The 15,518-nt window shown below is 29.7% G+C and overlaps 1 protein-coding gene across 3 annotated transcripts in view; it reads left to right on the top strand.

Annotated features, from left to right (window-relative positions):
- LOC130903771 (phospholipid transfer protein C2CD2L) overlaps positions 1-15,243 on the top strand; it is a 41,723-nt gene extending 26,480 nt beyond the window's left edge. The window contains exons 4-16 of one of the 3 annotated variants that reach the window (XM_057816036.1): positions 1,766-2,019; positions 2,444-2,579; positions 3,443-3,675; positions 4,466-4,655; positions 4,714-4,852; positions 5,501-5,601; positions 6,386-6,409; positions 6,638-6,814; positions 8,513-8,735; positions 9,945-10,209; positions 10,264-10,416; positions 10,480-10,510; positions 12,688-15,243. In XM_057816036.1, coding sequence (XP_057672019.1) covers positions 1,766-2,019; positions 2,444-2,579; positions 3,443-3,675; positions 4,466-4,655; positions 4,714-4,852; positions 5,501-5,601; positions 6,386-6,409; positions 6,638-6,814; positions 8,513-8,735; positions 9,945-10,209; positions 10,264-10,416; positions 10,480-10,507 — 1,923 coding nt within the window. In that variant the 3' untranslated portion in view covers positions 10,508-10,510; positions 12,688-15,243. The remainder of the gene's footprint in view (positions 1-1,765; positions 2,020-2,443; positions 2,580-3,442; positions 3,676-4,465; positions 4,656-4,713; positions 4,853-5,500; positions 5,602-6,385; positions 6,410-6,637; positions 6,815-8,512; positions 8,736-9,944; positions 10,210-10,263; positions 10,417-10,479; positions 10,511-12,687) is intronic. The other 2 variants (XM_057816035.1, XM_057816037.1) reach the window with 2 other exon arrangements.
- The last annotated feature ends 275 nt before the right edge of the window (positions 15,244-15,518 follow it).

A 15,518-nucleotide genomic window follows, 5' to 3' on the forward strand; every position in this document is an offset into this window, starting at 1 on the left:
CTTCTCAAATAGCAATACATTTAATGATGAATATCTTTCATGCTAAATAAATATAAAATAAAGAAGTTTTCATTATTAAAACAAATTGTATATCGATATTAAAATGATCTATAAATTCATCAGATATTCAAATGATCTATAAATTCATCATGGTATTATTTAGATGAATACTAAAATAAGGTCGAAATTAATTTCTATATCAACCCTATATTAATTAAAATACACCTAAAATCATTAGAGAACCATCTAATTGTTCTAAAGATACATAGATGGTGACAAATATTGTGATAAAAGAATCAAGAATTATGGTGTTAATTTTTTTCTTTTCGTCACTATTTTATATTAGGTAATTAATTGAACAAAAATATCAAAATAAATATTATTTCATTGTAAACACACTGGAATGAAGTTTTTTGCAAAAACTGTCTTGGTTTCCGGTTGTCAAGCATTAAAGAAAGTAAATAAACATGCACCACAAAGTGTCCTAACTGTTCGGTGCTAGTAACTGAAAATGTATACATTATAAAAAATGTTTACATAACACTTGAAACATTGTATACAAATTTATTTCCCACGGTGAATGGAGACACATTAAATTATAATCCAAATGACCTATTTCGTTTTTTGTATATGATTCAATTTATAGACGTACTTTACTAGAGCCTTTCAAGTGTACATTTTGTATTTCCATTTGAGTTTATAAATAAAAACATATACATAACCTAATTATTTATTTCTCCAAAGTACTTGGAACGAAATAAGAAATTATTACTAATTTTCTCATAAATTTACATTTGAATTAACTAACAATCAAATCAGCTGATCGAATCTTCTTCTTTGTTCATTTATTTAAATCAAGTGGAAGATTAATAACCACATTATGACTAAATTTCGTTGGTGCTGAACATATTTCTATGCTTTTTATTTTTCTATGGTGAACTACAGGACAGTTGTTGATGTCGAAAAAAGAAGAGGATAAAGAAAAAAAGCGCGGGATATGTCGAAATAATAAAATTAACTAGTCGTTTGAAGAAATAATTGACTAAGATCGTATTATTTGTTTTGAATAACATTATCAAGTGAAAGAATCCAATCGAGCATTGGTGAAATCTCGAAAGTTAATAATAGCCTAGATGCAATAGCTTTGCATAATATGAGATCTGCATCGTATGTACTGTTTGTAAGAAATTACATACAATTCCTTGTTTTGTTGACTATTGAAATTGTCTTACTCTATTACGTCCTTTAAGTTCATTTTCAAATGTTCTATTGGTGCAGTAAATTTAGTGACAATAAATTGTATAATTTAAGCAACAAATTTGAACAAAACATTTTGATTTTCATGTTTTCATGTTTTCTAAGACAATTCCTGGCCTTCTTACTGAAAGCTTTTTTGATTCATATATTATAGTTTATATATCGATGCCAATAGATAAACTGCAAAATTTTTAATCGATCATATATTTTTTTCATATTTGTCTATATATAACGTTTGTCGTCGTGAAGTTTTTTAACGTTTCGACTCAATAACGGCTTTCATTGAAATATTTTCAAATGTTTGGTATTCATAATCTCATTTCTGATAAACCATTTTCATTTATACGTTACCTAATCACATCCATTCTCAAATAAACTTATTTTTCTATGTAAAAAATTACTATAATGATTGTCTCGATATCCTGTAAATTTTCATGTCATTTATTTTAATGTTTTCACTCTTTTTTTCTACATGTTAAAAACATAATATATTTGTCTCTTATTTCAGACAATAACCTGCGATTGCGAATGCACCCCTGCTTTGCAACTGAAGAGCTTCAGACAGAAAGGCGAAAAAAACGAAACGTCGCATTACCGCGTCAACGTCAACCGTTTTAGAGCAAGACTAAATATTTTCTGCGTTTCAGAGAAACTACGTGCTAACGTTAAATGTGACGGATGGCCTGAGATCAAAATCGCACTCGCTCCTGTAGGAAATATTAAAAATAATCTAGACGAATCGCAATTACAGGAAGTAATCATGTAAATAACTGATTTAATTACATACATAGTTTATTCCAACCAATCAACATCTTAGATCCATTTATTTTACATATTAACCTAAGTTAAATATTTCAATTTGGCTCCTTCATCAGTTTGACTATCAAACGGTGTTGATGAAGAAGACAAACAAGTCAATACTTCCGTATTAGATTTGGTACCTCAACAGCAACAAATTTCTCTAATTTCAAATAAGTAAATAATAAATTTAAAAGAATAATAAAATAAGACACTAGATATGAATTTTTAGTCGACCAACTACAAATCTCATTGTAGTGGAAAGCAATTTACATCATCCAGTAACCTCAAACATTACATAGAGTTTTTGAAATTAATTCTTTGGTTGGTGATAAAATAAATTTTCTCCTTACCTACGATTGGTATGTAATGAGTGTAATAATTTCAGAGAAATTCTAACTGATGCTCTGAGGAATACCGAAGTAGATTTGAACCTTTCTCAGTATCCCACTTGTCCGAGATTGGTGAGACATGTTGCTTTACCAGGACAAATTTTACCTGTTCATTATGACAGTATGGGCACAGTAAGTAAATTCATTTATTTCAGAAACCTTCGAACTCTTATAATACCAGAACACCCATCAAATATCTCGTATTTTATGTCAGGACACTGTAATTCAAAAAGGACAAATATTTCCAATGTGAATATTTTTTTCTCTCTATGAAAGTTCCTCTTACAGATCTTCAGGCCGTTGCCTTTTTTGATCTTATTCCTTGGGGGTTGCAAGACTAGTTTTGATGTTATTTGATCTCATCTGAACAGTTTAACAACCCTCATTCGGGCTTGAGACCTGAACTGAAGACAACGTCAAAGAGCGTCGCTATTTGGTTCTGGTGCCGCTCTTTGACGCTGTCTTCCGTTCGGGTCTCAAGCCCGAATGAGGGTTGTTGAACTACTCTGATGAGATGTAATAACGTCGAAACTAATCAGTATTTACAACTTCTCATTGCAATCGCGAGCCATTGGGGATGTTAATATCGATAAAAATGTCGATTGACATCACGCTCTTCAGAGGAGTTACAAAGGGAGGCACGGGGAGTCATAACCCTTCCAAACTGTCTTACTTTCAAGAAGAATTTGTATTAAAATGTCGAAAAAGTTTATTTAATAAATGATTCATTTAAATAATATGTTATATTGTCTTTTTCTTCATATGGATTTACAGGTTTTCAGTAAGGAAAATTTACCTATAGAAAGGTCTGATCATAATTTTATTTTTTCATTCTTTTTTCTTAATTCGTGAGCCCCTTCCAAACTAAGAAGCTGAAACCGTGCCGGACAGTGAATTAATTTTGTGTATCGAAGAAAAATTAATGACAACAATGAACTAATTTCCATTTTTATAAAAACGTGTGTCATATTCGATAATTTTTTTTATATGTTTAGGGAAACATTAGCCCAAGTTACACTTCAACCCCCAATCACTTAGCTGCAGGTGCGCGACAAATTCCAGGTGAAAAACGACTTTTAGTGAAAGTGGTACGAGCGGCTCAATTGGGTGCCACACAAGGCTGTGCTGAACCTTATTGTGTGGTGGAAATGGACGAACCGCCACAAAAAAATCAAACTGCTGTGGCCAAAAATACCGATTCGCCACAATGGGATGAACACTTTCTGTTGTAAGTACAAATAAACATCTTTTAAAACTCCTCTCGTATTTTTCTATTATTAGAAAATTTTAATATTTAAATCATTATGTTTAAAACATTCTTTATATTGGAAATAAAACTTTTTTTATATGTAATGAAATACGTTACCCTGAAAATAATGATAACGACGCCAGTGGAATTTTATCACAATCATTAAACTCTGCTGAGATTGATATTTTCGTAAAATAAAATAAACGAAATTCAACTGAAAGATGACAGTTCAATATTTACTTCTTTTATTATTGTTGGTCTTTTTACTTTGAAGCATACAGCTAATATACAAAGGATTTTTAACATAGCAGCCACTAAATAAAATCTAAATATCCCAAGTGTAAACGAAATAATCGTGCGTGTATCACGAAAAAATACATGCTTAACGTTGGTATCAGTTTTCGGTGTTGTCAGATTTATTGTCAACAGAACTACTTGTTTTTGTCTTTGTTTTTTTATTTACATTTTATAAGTAATTATTATTCTATTACACCTAATAATTAATTATTCTTTTATAGGTAATTCATTATTACTGTTTTCATAATTATCACTTCTATTTCTTATTGGTAGCCTTGGAATATAATTATATTCAATTTAAATTTTGTATCAATAACTATTATAGGAAAAAACGAGGAAAGAATATAAAACATCTGTCATATTATTTGTTTACAAATAAAAATGTTAACCTTTTAATAAACATTTATAACATATAAATATATTGTATTGAAGTTCTGCAGTTCATTTTTTAGAATTTCTATTATTGTTACAGTGATTTATCCCCCAGTACAGCGGAGCTACTTTTCGAAATATACGATCACGCGGTGAAACCCAACAGATTCTTAGGTTTAGGGATAGTAGGAGTAGAAGAACTTTTGGTAAATCCATCTCAAAGACAGATCATATCTTTACAGAGTAGACCGTACGAGAGCGATCCAGTGTCAGGAACTTTAACTGTAGAGGTAAATTGAAAATTAATCCTACCAAAAATTGAAAATTTTTGTGTATATTTGTTCGCAGTTTTTATTCATAGAAGGTGCTGATATACCGAATATAAGTGGTGGACAACCTTATAAAATTAAAGAGACGATAAGGACGCCTTCTCCTACGACGAATAAGATTAGTCTTATAGGTAGTACTACTTCAACGTTCCAAAATGGTGAGTGGAAAATTAATTTTATAATAATAGTAATTTTAAATTTTTTTTCTTTTCTTTATAGCTAATACCACTTGAGTATTATTATTCGTTACCTTATGTTTTACTTATTTAATTCTGAAGCTTTTCTACCTCTTTGGGCGTAAAAATGCTTCAATTAAGTTATTAAGTTTCCTTTCTTTCCTATCCTGTGTCTTATATTTTATTTCTTGCCATCTTAATTACTTCTGTCCAGCTTCTCCTCGGTCTTCTCTGTTTTTGCAGATTAATTCTTCATGTATCCTCAATATTAATCGTTCTTCTCATATCATGACCAAACCATGTTAATTGTCCTTCATCTATTTTGTTTTGAATACAAATTATCTCTTATACTGTTATTCCTTCTTTCCTGTTAGTATTCAAAGATTGTTCTCACTTAGATTGATAGATTCAGTAGAAGTTCCCTGGTTATGGTTTCCCAGAAGAGTTTTTGTCTGTCTAAGCCTTTGTCGGTTGTGCCAACAATTGGTTTTGCTCATATCTCCTTTCTTATCCCAATTCTTTTTCTATTGTTCTGTAGCTGATATCATAGAAGGGTTCAGGTCCCATGAAGGGTTAAGAATATTAGCACCCCGATAACTGTAATTTATTAGTTTTTACTTGGTTTTTCAGATTCCATTACCAATGGTAATCATTCCCCCCAAACGGGATACAGAGACTTAGATAGAAGTAAGATTAATACGAATACCTTGGTCATTCATAGCATGCAAAGGGTACGTTATTTGATTTAATTCTAATAATTAATTGAAATAATTGAGGTTGTCATAATTAAAATTAACACAGTTTTTTATGTTTCGTTTGGAATCTATCAATATAAAGAGAAATTAAATTAGAAAAAAATGATTAAATTTATGTTGGTACCAATTGTTTATTTAGTTTGTAGTGGTTTATATTTTTGTTTGTTTGTAGTGTATATATTTATATATAAATATAAATGAGACTATTGCACATATGTCAGGGGAACATTACCAACTTTCCATCTTATGTGGTTCATGTAACCTTCTTGATGATTTGCAAATTTTCTTGTTGGTGTTCATTCAAATTACTACATATTTTGGAAGATATCCAGCTTCTCAGAAAAAAGTTTTGTTAGTTGAAGCCAAAAACTAGTCATTTTTGGCTTAATAATCAACCCAATGTCATTCAGATCAATTACATGATTGGAAGTCTTTGGGAAAACTAACTTTTAATCTTATGTGGTCCATGTAACCTTCTTGATGGTTTACAAATTTTCTTGTTGGTGTTTTAATTATAGTTCTACATATTTTGGAAGACTTCCAGCTTTGTAATATAGTTAATTGGAACCAACTTATCTGGATGTCTCAATGTCAAGAGAATAAAAGTACAATTAGATTATTATTATTGTTAATATTAAAATTGGGACCAACATATAACCATAATCGAATCAATCAGGCAACTTAATAAACGATTAAGTTCACAAAGTATTCTTTAAAAAGATATAATGATTACTAACCTATAAATTTGTTCTAATTTTAGCAACCTTCCCAAAGGCTAGTGAAGGTAAGAGTACATACAAATAATTACTTGTGTGTTTTTAACGTCTAACTGTAAAACTGGATGGGATTTTTCCAATTTGAAAAGCTTCAAAAAGTTTTAAAAACAAAAACTGTAATATGTTTTCAAAAAATCTCAATCGAAGAAAATTATTCGAAATATCCCAAATCCAGTTTTGTGGCTATTTTTTTTTTGACTGGTGTGTGCATTTTTTCTTTTTTCAATTAACGCAAGGTTGAATTAAATAACGGTGCTTGGAAAGAAATTGAAACTATCGAAGTGAATCCGGAAGATAAAGAAATAATTGCGGTAGAAGAGAATCAAGAAACTAATGGAAAGTTGCCTACTGAAAGAAATGGTACAACTAATGGTGAAAGTAAGGATGTGATGAGTGATAGTGCAGCATCTAAGGTTTGGCTTTTTTTTCTATTTTCTTTTTACTAACCTTTCCAATATTTCTTAGCAATGACAATGGTTAATGAAAGACAAAAATGATTTGATATTCGATACCGACTGTATTTAAACTTTGCTTGTATAAATTAAAATGCACAGTCACTTATATTTCAGTTACCTATAAAAATATTGATTCATTTTTAGATAAAAGAGAGAAAATATTAAAAGTATTATTTGGTTAGGTTATGTTTATGGTATATTTTATTCAAATGGTTTTTTCTTTCCCTTTTTTTCTCTTCGATTATTTTTTAATGGTTTTTTCAGTTTTAATACCCTACCAATCCAGATTTTTTTGCTTCTTTTTCTTTTATTATTAATTCTTGTTTTTTTTGTTAATTTTCTAATGTCTTCATTCTATTCTTGTTCCAATATTCTTCTCAAGTGTTTGTTGCACATAATTGTGCTTCAAATTTTTTGGTAATTACTGAATTTTTTCAGACAAATGGGATATTTTGTTTTTATTTTTCGAAAATAAAGATCAGTGATGGGAATCAATAGAGATACATGTCTTTCGTGTGTATAACAAGGGTTTGTCTACCTACTTTTCGTCTCCTATCCCTTTCTTTTCCTCTCTACTATTTTCTTAGTCTCCTCAATTTATTTCAATGCCAATTCGTTTTTTTTTAATTTTTTTCTACTAATCTGTTTGCATTTTCCACTTTTTTTCCCTTTTTCCTTCCTTTGTGTTCCTCCCTTCTTTCTTAGTCTTTGATTTCAATGTTAATTCCAGTTTTTTTTATTATTAATTCTTGTTACTTTTCTTATCTGTTTGCATTTTATTCTTTCCCACTTAGTTTTATTCTCTGTTCTTCTCAAGTGCTATTTTGTATGTTACACAAATAATGATTAAAGGTGGAAATCAATTTATATAGATGTCTATCACGTGTCTAATGAAGGTTCAACTCCTTGTACCCATTTCTTTAATTTTTTGTTCCCTTTTCCTTCCTTTATCTTCTCCCCTTCTTTCTTAGTCTCCTCAATTGATTTTAATGTTAATTCCAGTATTTTAGTCAATATTATATCTGTCTTCATTCCATACAGATTTAGAAGTTATTTTATTTTCTCTATTATTAATTCTTGTTACTTTACTTCTCTTATATGTCCTTTCCCATTTAGTTTTATCACCTATTCTTCTCAGGTGTTCTTCTGCATGTAATTTTGATTCTATTTTACAAAATAATGTTGGGAATCGATACATATAGATGTTAAAACAGGATTCAAGTCCTTCTTGTACCAACTTCTACTATTTTTTGTTCCCTATTCTTTCATTCGTTCTATCAATTTCTTTTCTAGTGTCCTCTTTTGCTTCGTAATCTATTCGTTTCCATACTGTACCCATTCAACTATTTTTTGTTCTATTATTAATTCTATTTGTATTTTATCCTATCCGGTTTAGCTCAATTCTTTTTGCATCTATTTATGTCTCAATTTCTGCTGGATATACTATAGATGGTACTATATCATATTATTTTTTCCACATCCTTATCTATATTTTTGAGGTATCTGAAACTTTGTTCTTTTTATTTTTTAAAATTGTCTAATTTATATGGTGCAAAGCCTTTTTGTCGAAAATACTGAATTAAGTGACTCTGTGTATACAACACACTCGGATAATTTAACAAGATATTTTATACTTATTCAATATTATTTTTTTAGCCTGGAGAATATAGTTATACCGGTCCGTCCCCAGTACAAAATGAATCACAATCGTTCGAATATAGAGGTAGACCTAGAAAACGTAGAGACTTTTTTGGAACTATCAAAAGGCGATTGGGTAAATCCATGAACAGATCGAAATCAGCTGGTCCTGAAAACGATATCGGTCGAGATGATTCATTGAACCGATCAGTTTCAGCTGACAGAGGACGACACGACGAAAGTAAGTACCTACACAATATATCAGTGAAATTTTTTTTAGGCGACTGTCTTGTGGTAGAAAGTTTCTCTGCGAATTTTTCTTACACATCTTCAGTCCATAGTCTTCTTCTTTGTAGTAGGGGGATCGAACAGTGTTGATTAGTCGGTCATACTATGGAACGAGGTGCAGCATTCGCAAAATTTAAATCCAAATGACCCAATTAGTGAAATGAAAAAAAAATGTCACTTATTAAGGTTCTAGTATGGAACTATAACAAATGAATCTAATCAGCATTATGAAGATAAGCAAATTTGCTCAATTTTTGAGGTTTTAATTGTTAAACACTATCATAGACAAATTATATTATTAAATAATAATTTCAACTATATTTGTTTTTAGCTATATCTCTATTCATATTCTTTCTAAATCTTCTCTGCATGCTTCTATCCACTTTTTCCATGGACGTCCTCTTTTCCTTTTCGCTTCTTTTTCCCTTAATAAGAATTGTAGTGTATCTTCGGGTTAACCAATGACGGTTGACCATATTCTTTGCAATAAAACTCATTTTTTACTTAATCAACCGAAATTTAAATTCTTAATATTTAACCAATAATTGTCTAATCGTGTTAATTGGTTAACACTTACAAAATGGTTGTTTCTTTGTCTGGGTTATTCTAGAATGCCAGTTTTCTATTCCTATTTTTTCTAGGTCTTCTCTATATGCTTCTATCCACTTTTCCTCATTTCCTTTTTGCTATTTCTCCCCTTAGTAAAGATCTGATTATTCATTCTCTGATAATTTTAGCTTTGACTACTTAACCAATCTCATTTTGACCATAAAGTGTTTTGATCTCCGAGCACGTTCTTCTCCTCTACTCGTTTTGCTCCTCCACTCCTCCGAAAATCCTTTCTCTCCCATATGTTTATTTTATTTTCTTCTTTTTTATTCATGATCCAACACTTGCTACCATACAGTATCGTAGGCTGTCCAACTGTTCTATAGGGCGGTTCTTGAAATATCTTTTGATGTTGATAGTCCTCCTAGGGCTCCAAACGTTTTGTTCTCTCTCACCCCTAACCTAACCTAACATAACCTAACCAAACGTTTTGTTCCCTCTCGCCAGTCTTGTTAGGTATATCACTAAATGATCATTTTTTTGTGATCTCTTTGATAGTTTTAGGAATAATTTCTTCGGTATCGTCTCAATATGTTATTGTTTAATTTACTAGGTTATCGTCTCAATGTACCTGGTCAACGTTCGATGGACGAAACTTCTAGAAGGTCCAGCCTTTCGGAAGCATCGGGTATGAGTAGTGCTTCGACTAGAACGTATATAAACGAAGCCAGTACTTTGGTGCTAGAAACTATAGAAAACGGTATCAAGAAACATTATTTAGTACCGTTGTCATTAGCTCAAAAATCAAAATGGCGGAAAAAAGGCACTAAACTTCATATTTATAATGATCATACGTTTGTTGCCAAACATCTACAAGGGTATGGTTAACAAAATATTTTGATTAAATAAATTAATTATTTATTTAATTCCAGCGGTACGGTATGTCAAGTGTGCGGTAAAAATATCGCTAGAAGGTTCGGTAAACAGGGCTATGAATGTAGGGATTGTTTGATCAAATGTCACAAGCACTGCCACGTAAAAGTGAATGATAGTTGTCCAACGTCGACCATTCACAGTGTAGAACTGTAAGTATTCATAAATATTTCCAATAAAAAATCGTTAAATTAATTTTTAAATTCTTTCTATGGGTCTATGCTACCGGTGTTGAGCGACTAACTGGTAAGATTTATATGTGTGTGGTTTTTTTTTGATACTATTACTTGTGCTTTTTAATTTTTTTTTACAGTACAGAAATGGTAGATCTAATGATAGATAATTGTTATTTGATGTGTGTACAAAATATTGTGTTGATATTTTAAATTTTAAATTGAAGAATCACTATTCAATTCATCTTCTCTAGAACCCGTGTGTTCTTTCTAGTGTGAGAGTATTGTTTTCCCCTGTTTTTTCCCTTCCTGTACTAATTGTTGTAACAATGTTTTCCTTTTCTCCCGTATGAACTCATTACATATAATCTTTATAGATCTTAAAAGCGCTTTCGACTCAATAAATAGATAGATTTAGAAACACTGAAGGTACCTAGAAAATTGAAGATATCGATAGAGGTTGTATTACAAAACACGAAAGCCGAAGAAAGATATCTAGGAATACTAACAGAAGAAATAAAAATAAACAAAGACGACTGGATCTCTCCAATCCTGTTTAATATTATTTTAGAAAATGTAATGAGAAAAGTAAAATTAAATAATAAAAAATATTATAATGAATCGAATACAAAGTGTAGCAAACTGGAAACAGAAACAAGAGAATTCGGTTTAGGAATAAACCAAGGAAAACTGAATACATGAAGATAGTAAGTCAAGATGAGAGAGGAATGGACCGTCTAAGGACAAAGAAGCTGTTACTTAACCATAGGACACCCTTCTAAAGAAAGAATAAGAGAAATAGTACAAAAAGGATATCGAACATTTGGAAAGAATGAAAAGTTATTTAAAAGCAAGAAAATTAGAAAAAGAACAAAATAAAAATATCTTAAACATTTATTTCTTTAATATCTTATTTCTTAGACCTTTTGATATGTTTGTGCTTCTAAATGTTCTTGATTTTAAATCTTTTCTGATTTAAAATTAGTTTCTCTTATAATTTTTTAAAGATAGTTAAAAATTTGACGTTTCGACTTCTTTTAGTCAAAATATTTTGATAAAAACATGGAAACAACTGTCAAATAAAAAGGAAGAAGAAGATAATCGATATAAAAATACTGAGAACCAAATATTATATTAGATGGATAGGGAATATTGAAGAAAAATAGAAGAATAATTGGGAGGAGAAATTATTAAAAAGTATATAAAAGCTCATATACTCAAGACATATCATGAGAAACCTACAGAAAGAGTGAGGAGGATAACCTCTACGTCCTAGAGGCAGACCAAAAAATACCTGGAGAAACCAAATTGAAGAAGACAACAGAATATTGGAAATTGTAGACTCGAAAGCAAAAATCAGAAGAGGACGGAGAAAGTTGACAAACGAAGCCAGGACCAAGAAAAAAACTGTAACAACAAGAATAAGGAGAGTAATCAACCCCATTAAAGGGATTTGTAGAGGCTTAAAGCGTTAGCCAGAGTCCCAGAGATTGAGCGGTATAATAATGAATGATGATGAAGCAAGGGATTGAACGGTATAATGATTAATGATGATGATCCAAGAGATTGAATGGTATAATGATGAATGATGGTGATGTTTCACTTGAGATTTTAGAACTTTTATTGATTAAAAATATAATTATTTTCTACTTTTTTGCTTCCATTTTAAATGTTTTTTATCATAACAAGTTATTTCATTTAAAACGACCGTTGAGCATGTCTACTAACAAAAATTGGTTGATTTTAATACATACATACTTTGTTTTGGCTTTTTTCCAAAATTCAATTTAAATGTTAAAACAGCTACTTTAATTATCAACTTTTATAAAAGTATCCAAATATAAAAAAAACTTATTTATTGTTATATACCATATTTTATTTTAATCATTTTAAAATATTTTTAACCTACTTGTACTTTAGAGAAGTAAATAAATTTCATAAAGAATAATTTAATTGACAATTTCATAAAAGTCTACTAAATTGAAAATATAATCAAAAATTATGTGATGTATTAAAACTATATTCAAAAACGTTTTTATGGTTCCAAAAAATATGTTTTTTTTTGTTAAATGAAACGACAAAAGGTTTTGTTCAATTCTAAATTTATTTCAAATTTAACACGATGACTGCCGTATGTATTAGAACTTATTAACCTACCAATGTATGAAAATATTGAACCATCTATAAATGGCAGATAATAATAATATCAAGATCCTCTCTTTGATATACAGAGTATTAATGTTTTTACAGCTCTTACATCACAAATCCATTGACGGACAAGAATTTCTCCTTTTTTTAAAATCTTATCACCACGGTTACCATCTACTGTTTTTTATGGTTAGTTTTAAAATTTACACGATTACAGGAAAATCTATTTTCTTTTTTACAAACTGGATAATTTACATAATAACAATATGTATATGTAGTCAATGTGAACCGTCTGGTTCGATTTAAATTCATTCATATTTCGAAATATTGTTCTGGTAAGTTGGAATTATCAGTTGAACATACCATAAAACGAACAACTACACTGTACCACATTACGGTATTCGATAAGTTATAGTCTTAAGAAACGGATTTTGATTCTGATGATGATAACTTGGCCATCGAAACTTACCACAATATAATTGTGTGTTAGTGTAGTAAATAAATGTTTTAACAATATATTTTCCTGTAATCCCTTAAAACATAAGCACAATAGCTTTATAATGTTCAAAATCTGTGTTAATTTTCTCGTTTTGTTTTTTTTAATATTGATATTATTTTGTATGCTTGTTTTTCATTAGATATGATATAATTTTGACAAATTTTATCAGATTAATTTATTTGTATATAAATTTGTTGTCTGTTTTTTTTATATTTCGGGCGATGTATCATCGACTAATTCACCAATCAAAAAAAAATTAAAATCTCCTTATATCGAAATGTTATTGATGTTTTTTCGAAAATAAGAGGCTTAAGTGGTTTTGATTTAAGCATTAATGTAAACTGAGTATTTACCGCCACCTATCAAAAAATTTTGAAACCTTAAACATAGAAAAATTGAAAACTTTTGAAATTATATCTCTTACGTTCTCAATTTATTCAAATACCTTACACTACACTAATTTATAATGACTCACTTATCACTATCACTTAACTAACTTGAATAATTTATTTACATTCTTCGGTTACTCTTCTATTTAATACAGTTCTCTATACTATTTATTATAAATTATACTAACTGCGCTAGACAAACTTCTTATATATCCCAAAAGACATTCTCGAAAGTTCTAAAAAATAAAGAAACAAAACAAATAATAATTAGACATTCCTAGAAAATAGTTCAAATAAACATATATAAACCGCCTGTTATAATAAAAACTTGTACAAAAACAAACATTGCCTCCGTCGAATTTTAAAATTCCACTAAATCCAAACAGGACCGGCGTCATGGCGGAGAGGAGTGCAAAACAATTATCGATTGATAAAATTTCAGTGACTTTCAATCTGCTTCCAATAGAATTAGATCCAATAATTTCGTATAAATTGATATTGGTTTAGAAAATTTCTGACTATTCTAAAAACATTTTAAAAATAATACCAAACAAATTATTAATTGTCTATGATGGTACATTGCCTGCTTTTATAAATCTCGTGTCTTATTGGAAGACATTCAGTTATAAAAACATTAACTTTACGTGTTGAAAAATTTATATCTATATATATACGAGGGATGTTCGTCAAATATGTTTCATTTTTAAATAAAAAACAACCCGTACAGACACTATCTGTATAGATTGTGTGCTTCACTATCACTATAGAATCGCTTATATGTACCCTTCAAAGTTATCTCACTACTGATGAGAAACATTAATCATGTAGTTAAGTGATACCAAGTGTCCATTAACGTATCGTCCCGGATTACCTAATTTTTGTCTTATATCAATGTGACTGCGAAGAAAATAAATTTACTTACCTTACTTGAAGTTACTATTGTACTCGTTAATATTTATTGTATAGTGACCGCTCTTAATGGGAACCAACGTCATAGTTAAGCGATCCAAATATCCCTTAGACACTTGAAGTTCCATTGACGTATCAAATTACTTATTTTTATTTTATATTCAATAAGATTTATCGTATACCGATCGCTTCTAATGGGAAACAACGTCATAGTTAAGTGATTCCAAATGTCCCTCGGACACTTAATAGTTTTGACATCCAACTCACAACAAATCCAAAAATTAAGGAATTATATACATTTTGGTCCTAAGAATTCATACCTTGCCAAATATAAATTGAAAAACTCCTAATTTCGGTAAAATAACCTTCAAGTTATCTGCCTCTTTTATTTTCTATTTCCATTTCTTTAGCTTTCAAGTGACCCTTATTGGAAATTTAAAGATATGTCAATGTGATTTATTTTTTTTATCATTTCAAACCAGTGAAACGACGTGCATCTAATCAATGCCGAATTATATTGTTCTACGGTACTGTTACTAGGATAATTGAACTTAATTTACGAATAAATCTCGTATAATAAATTATATTACGAAAGTATATGAATGTTTTTTTTATTTTTGGTAAATTACAAGTGCCTTTTTTTAAATTGCTTATGTCAATAATAGAACGTCATGTGATTATTCTAGTAATTATGTTAACATAAAATATTCAAAAATTTATTTCGCTTGTTCATGTTGAAAACAGTTGAATCATTATAAATCGATCTAGTGTAATCACACAAAAGCTACAATTTTTAATGAAAAAAAAATTATTTAAACAACTTTTGTTAAATTTTAAACAAAAATAAATCGAATACTTTTACGAATTCAGTTTTATTTCCATATCCTCGCTCATTTCGTCTCGCTACTCTTCAATCTCCGATCCTTAACATTGAGAAGACATGACCCCGAAACTCTAATAGAAATAAATTAATCTTCCAATTGATAACGTATTTAGTTCTTTTTTCATAAATGCACCGTTACCTAATTCATACAGCGGCCTTACTGAAATGTTTAAACTACCTAAAAATTTTTTAAATTTCAATAATTCTTTGGGTTTACTACAATAACCTGGACGAAGTGGAACGGGAAAGATCG

This window comes from Diorhabda carinulata, chromosome 2, assembly GCF_026250575.1.
Source record: "Diorhabda carinulata isolate Delta chromosome 2, icDioCari1.1, whole genome shotgun sequence".
Lineage (NCBI taxonomy): Eukaryota > Metazoa > Arthropoda > Insecta > Coleoptera > Chrysomelidae > Diorhabda > Diorhabda carinulata.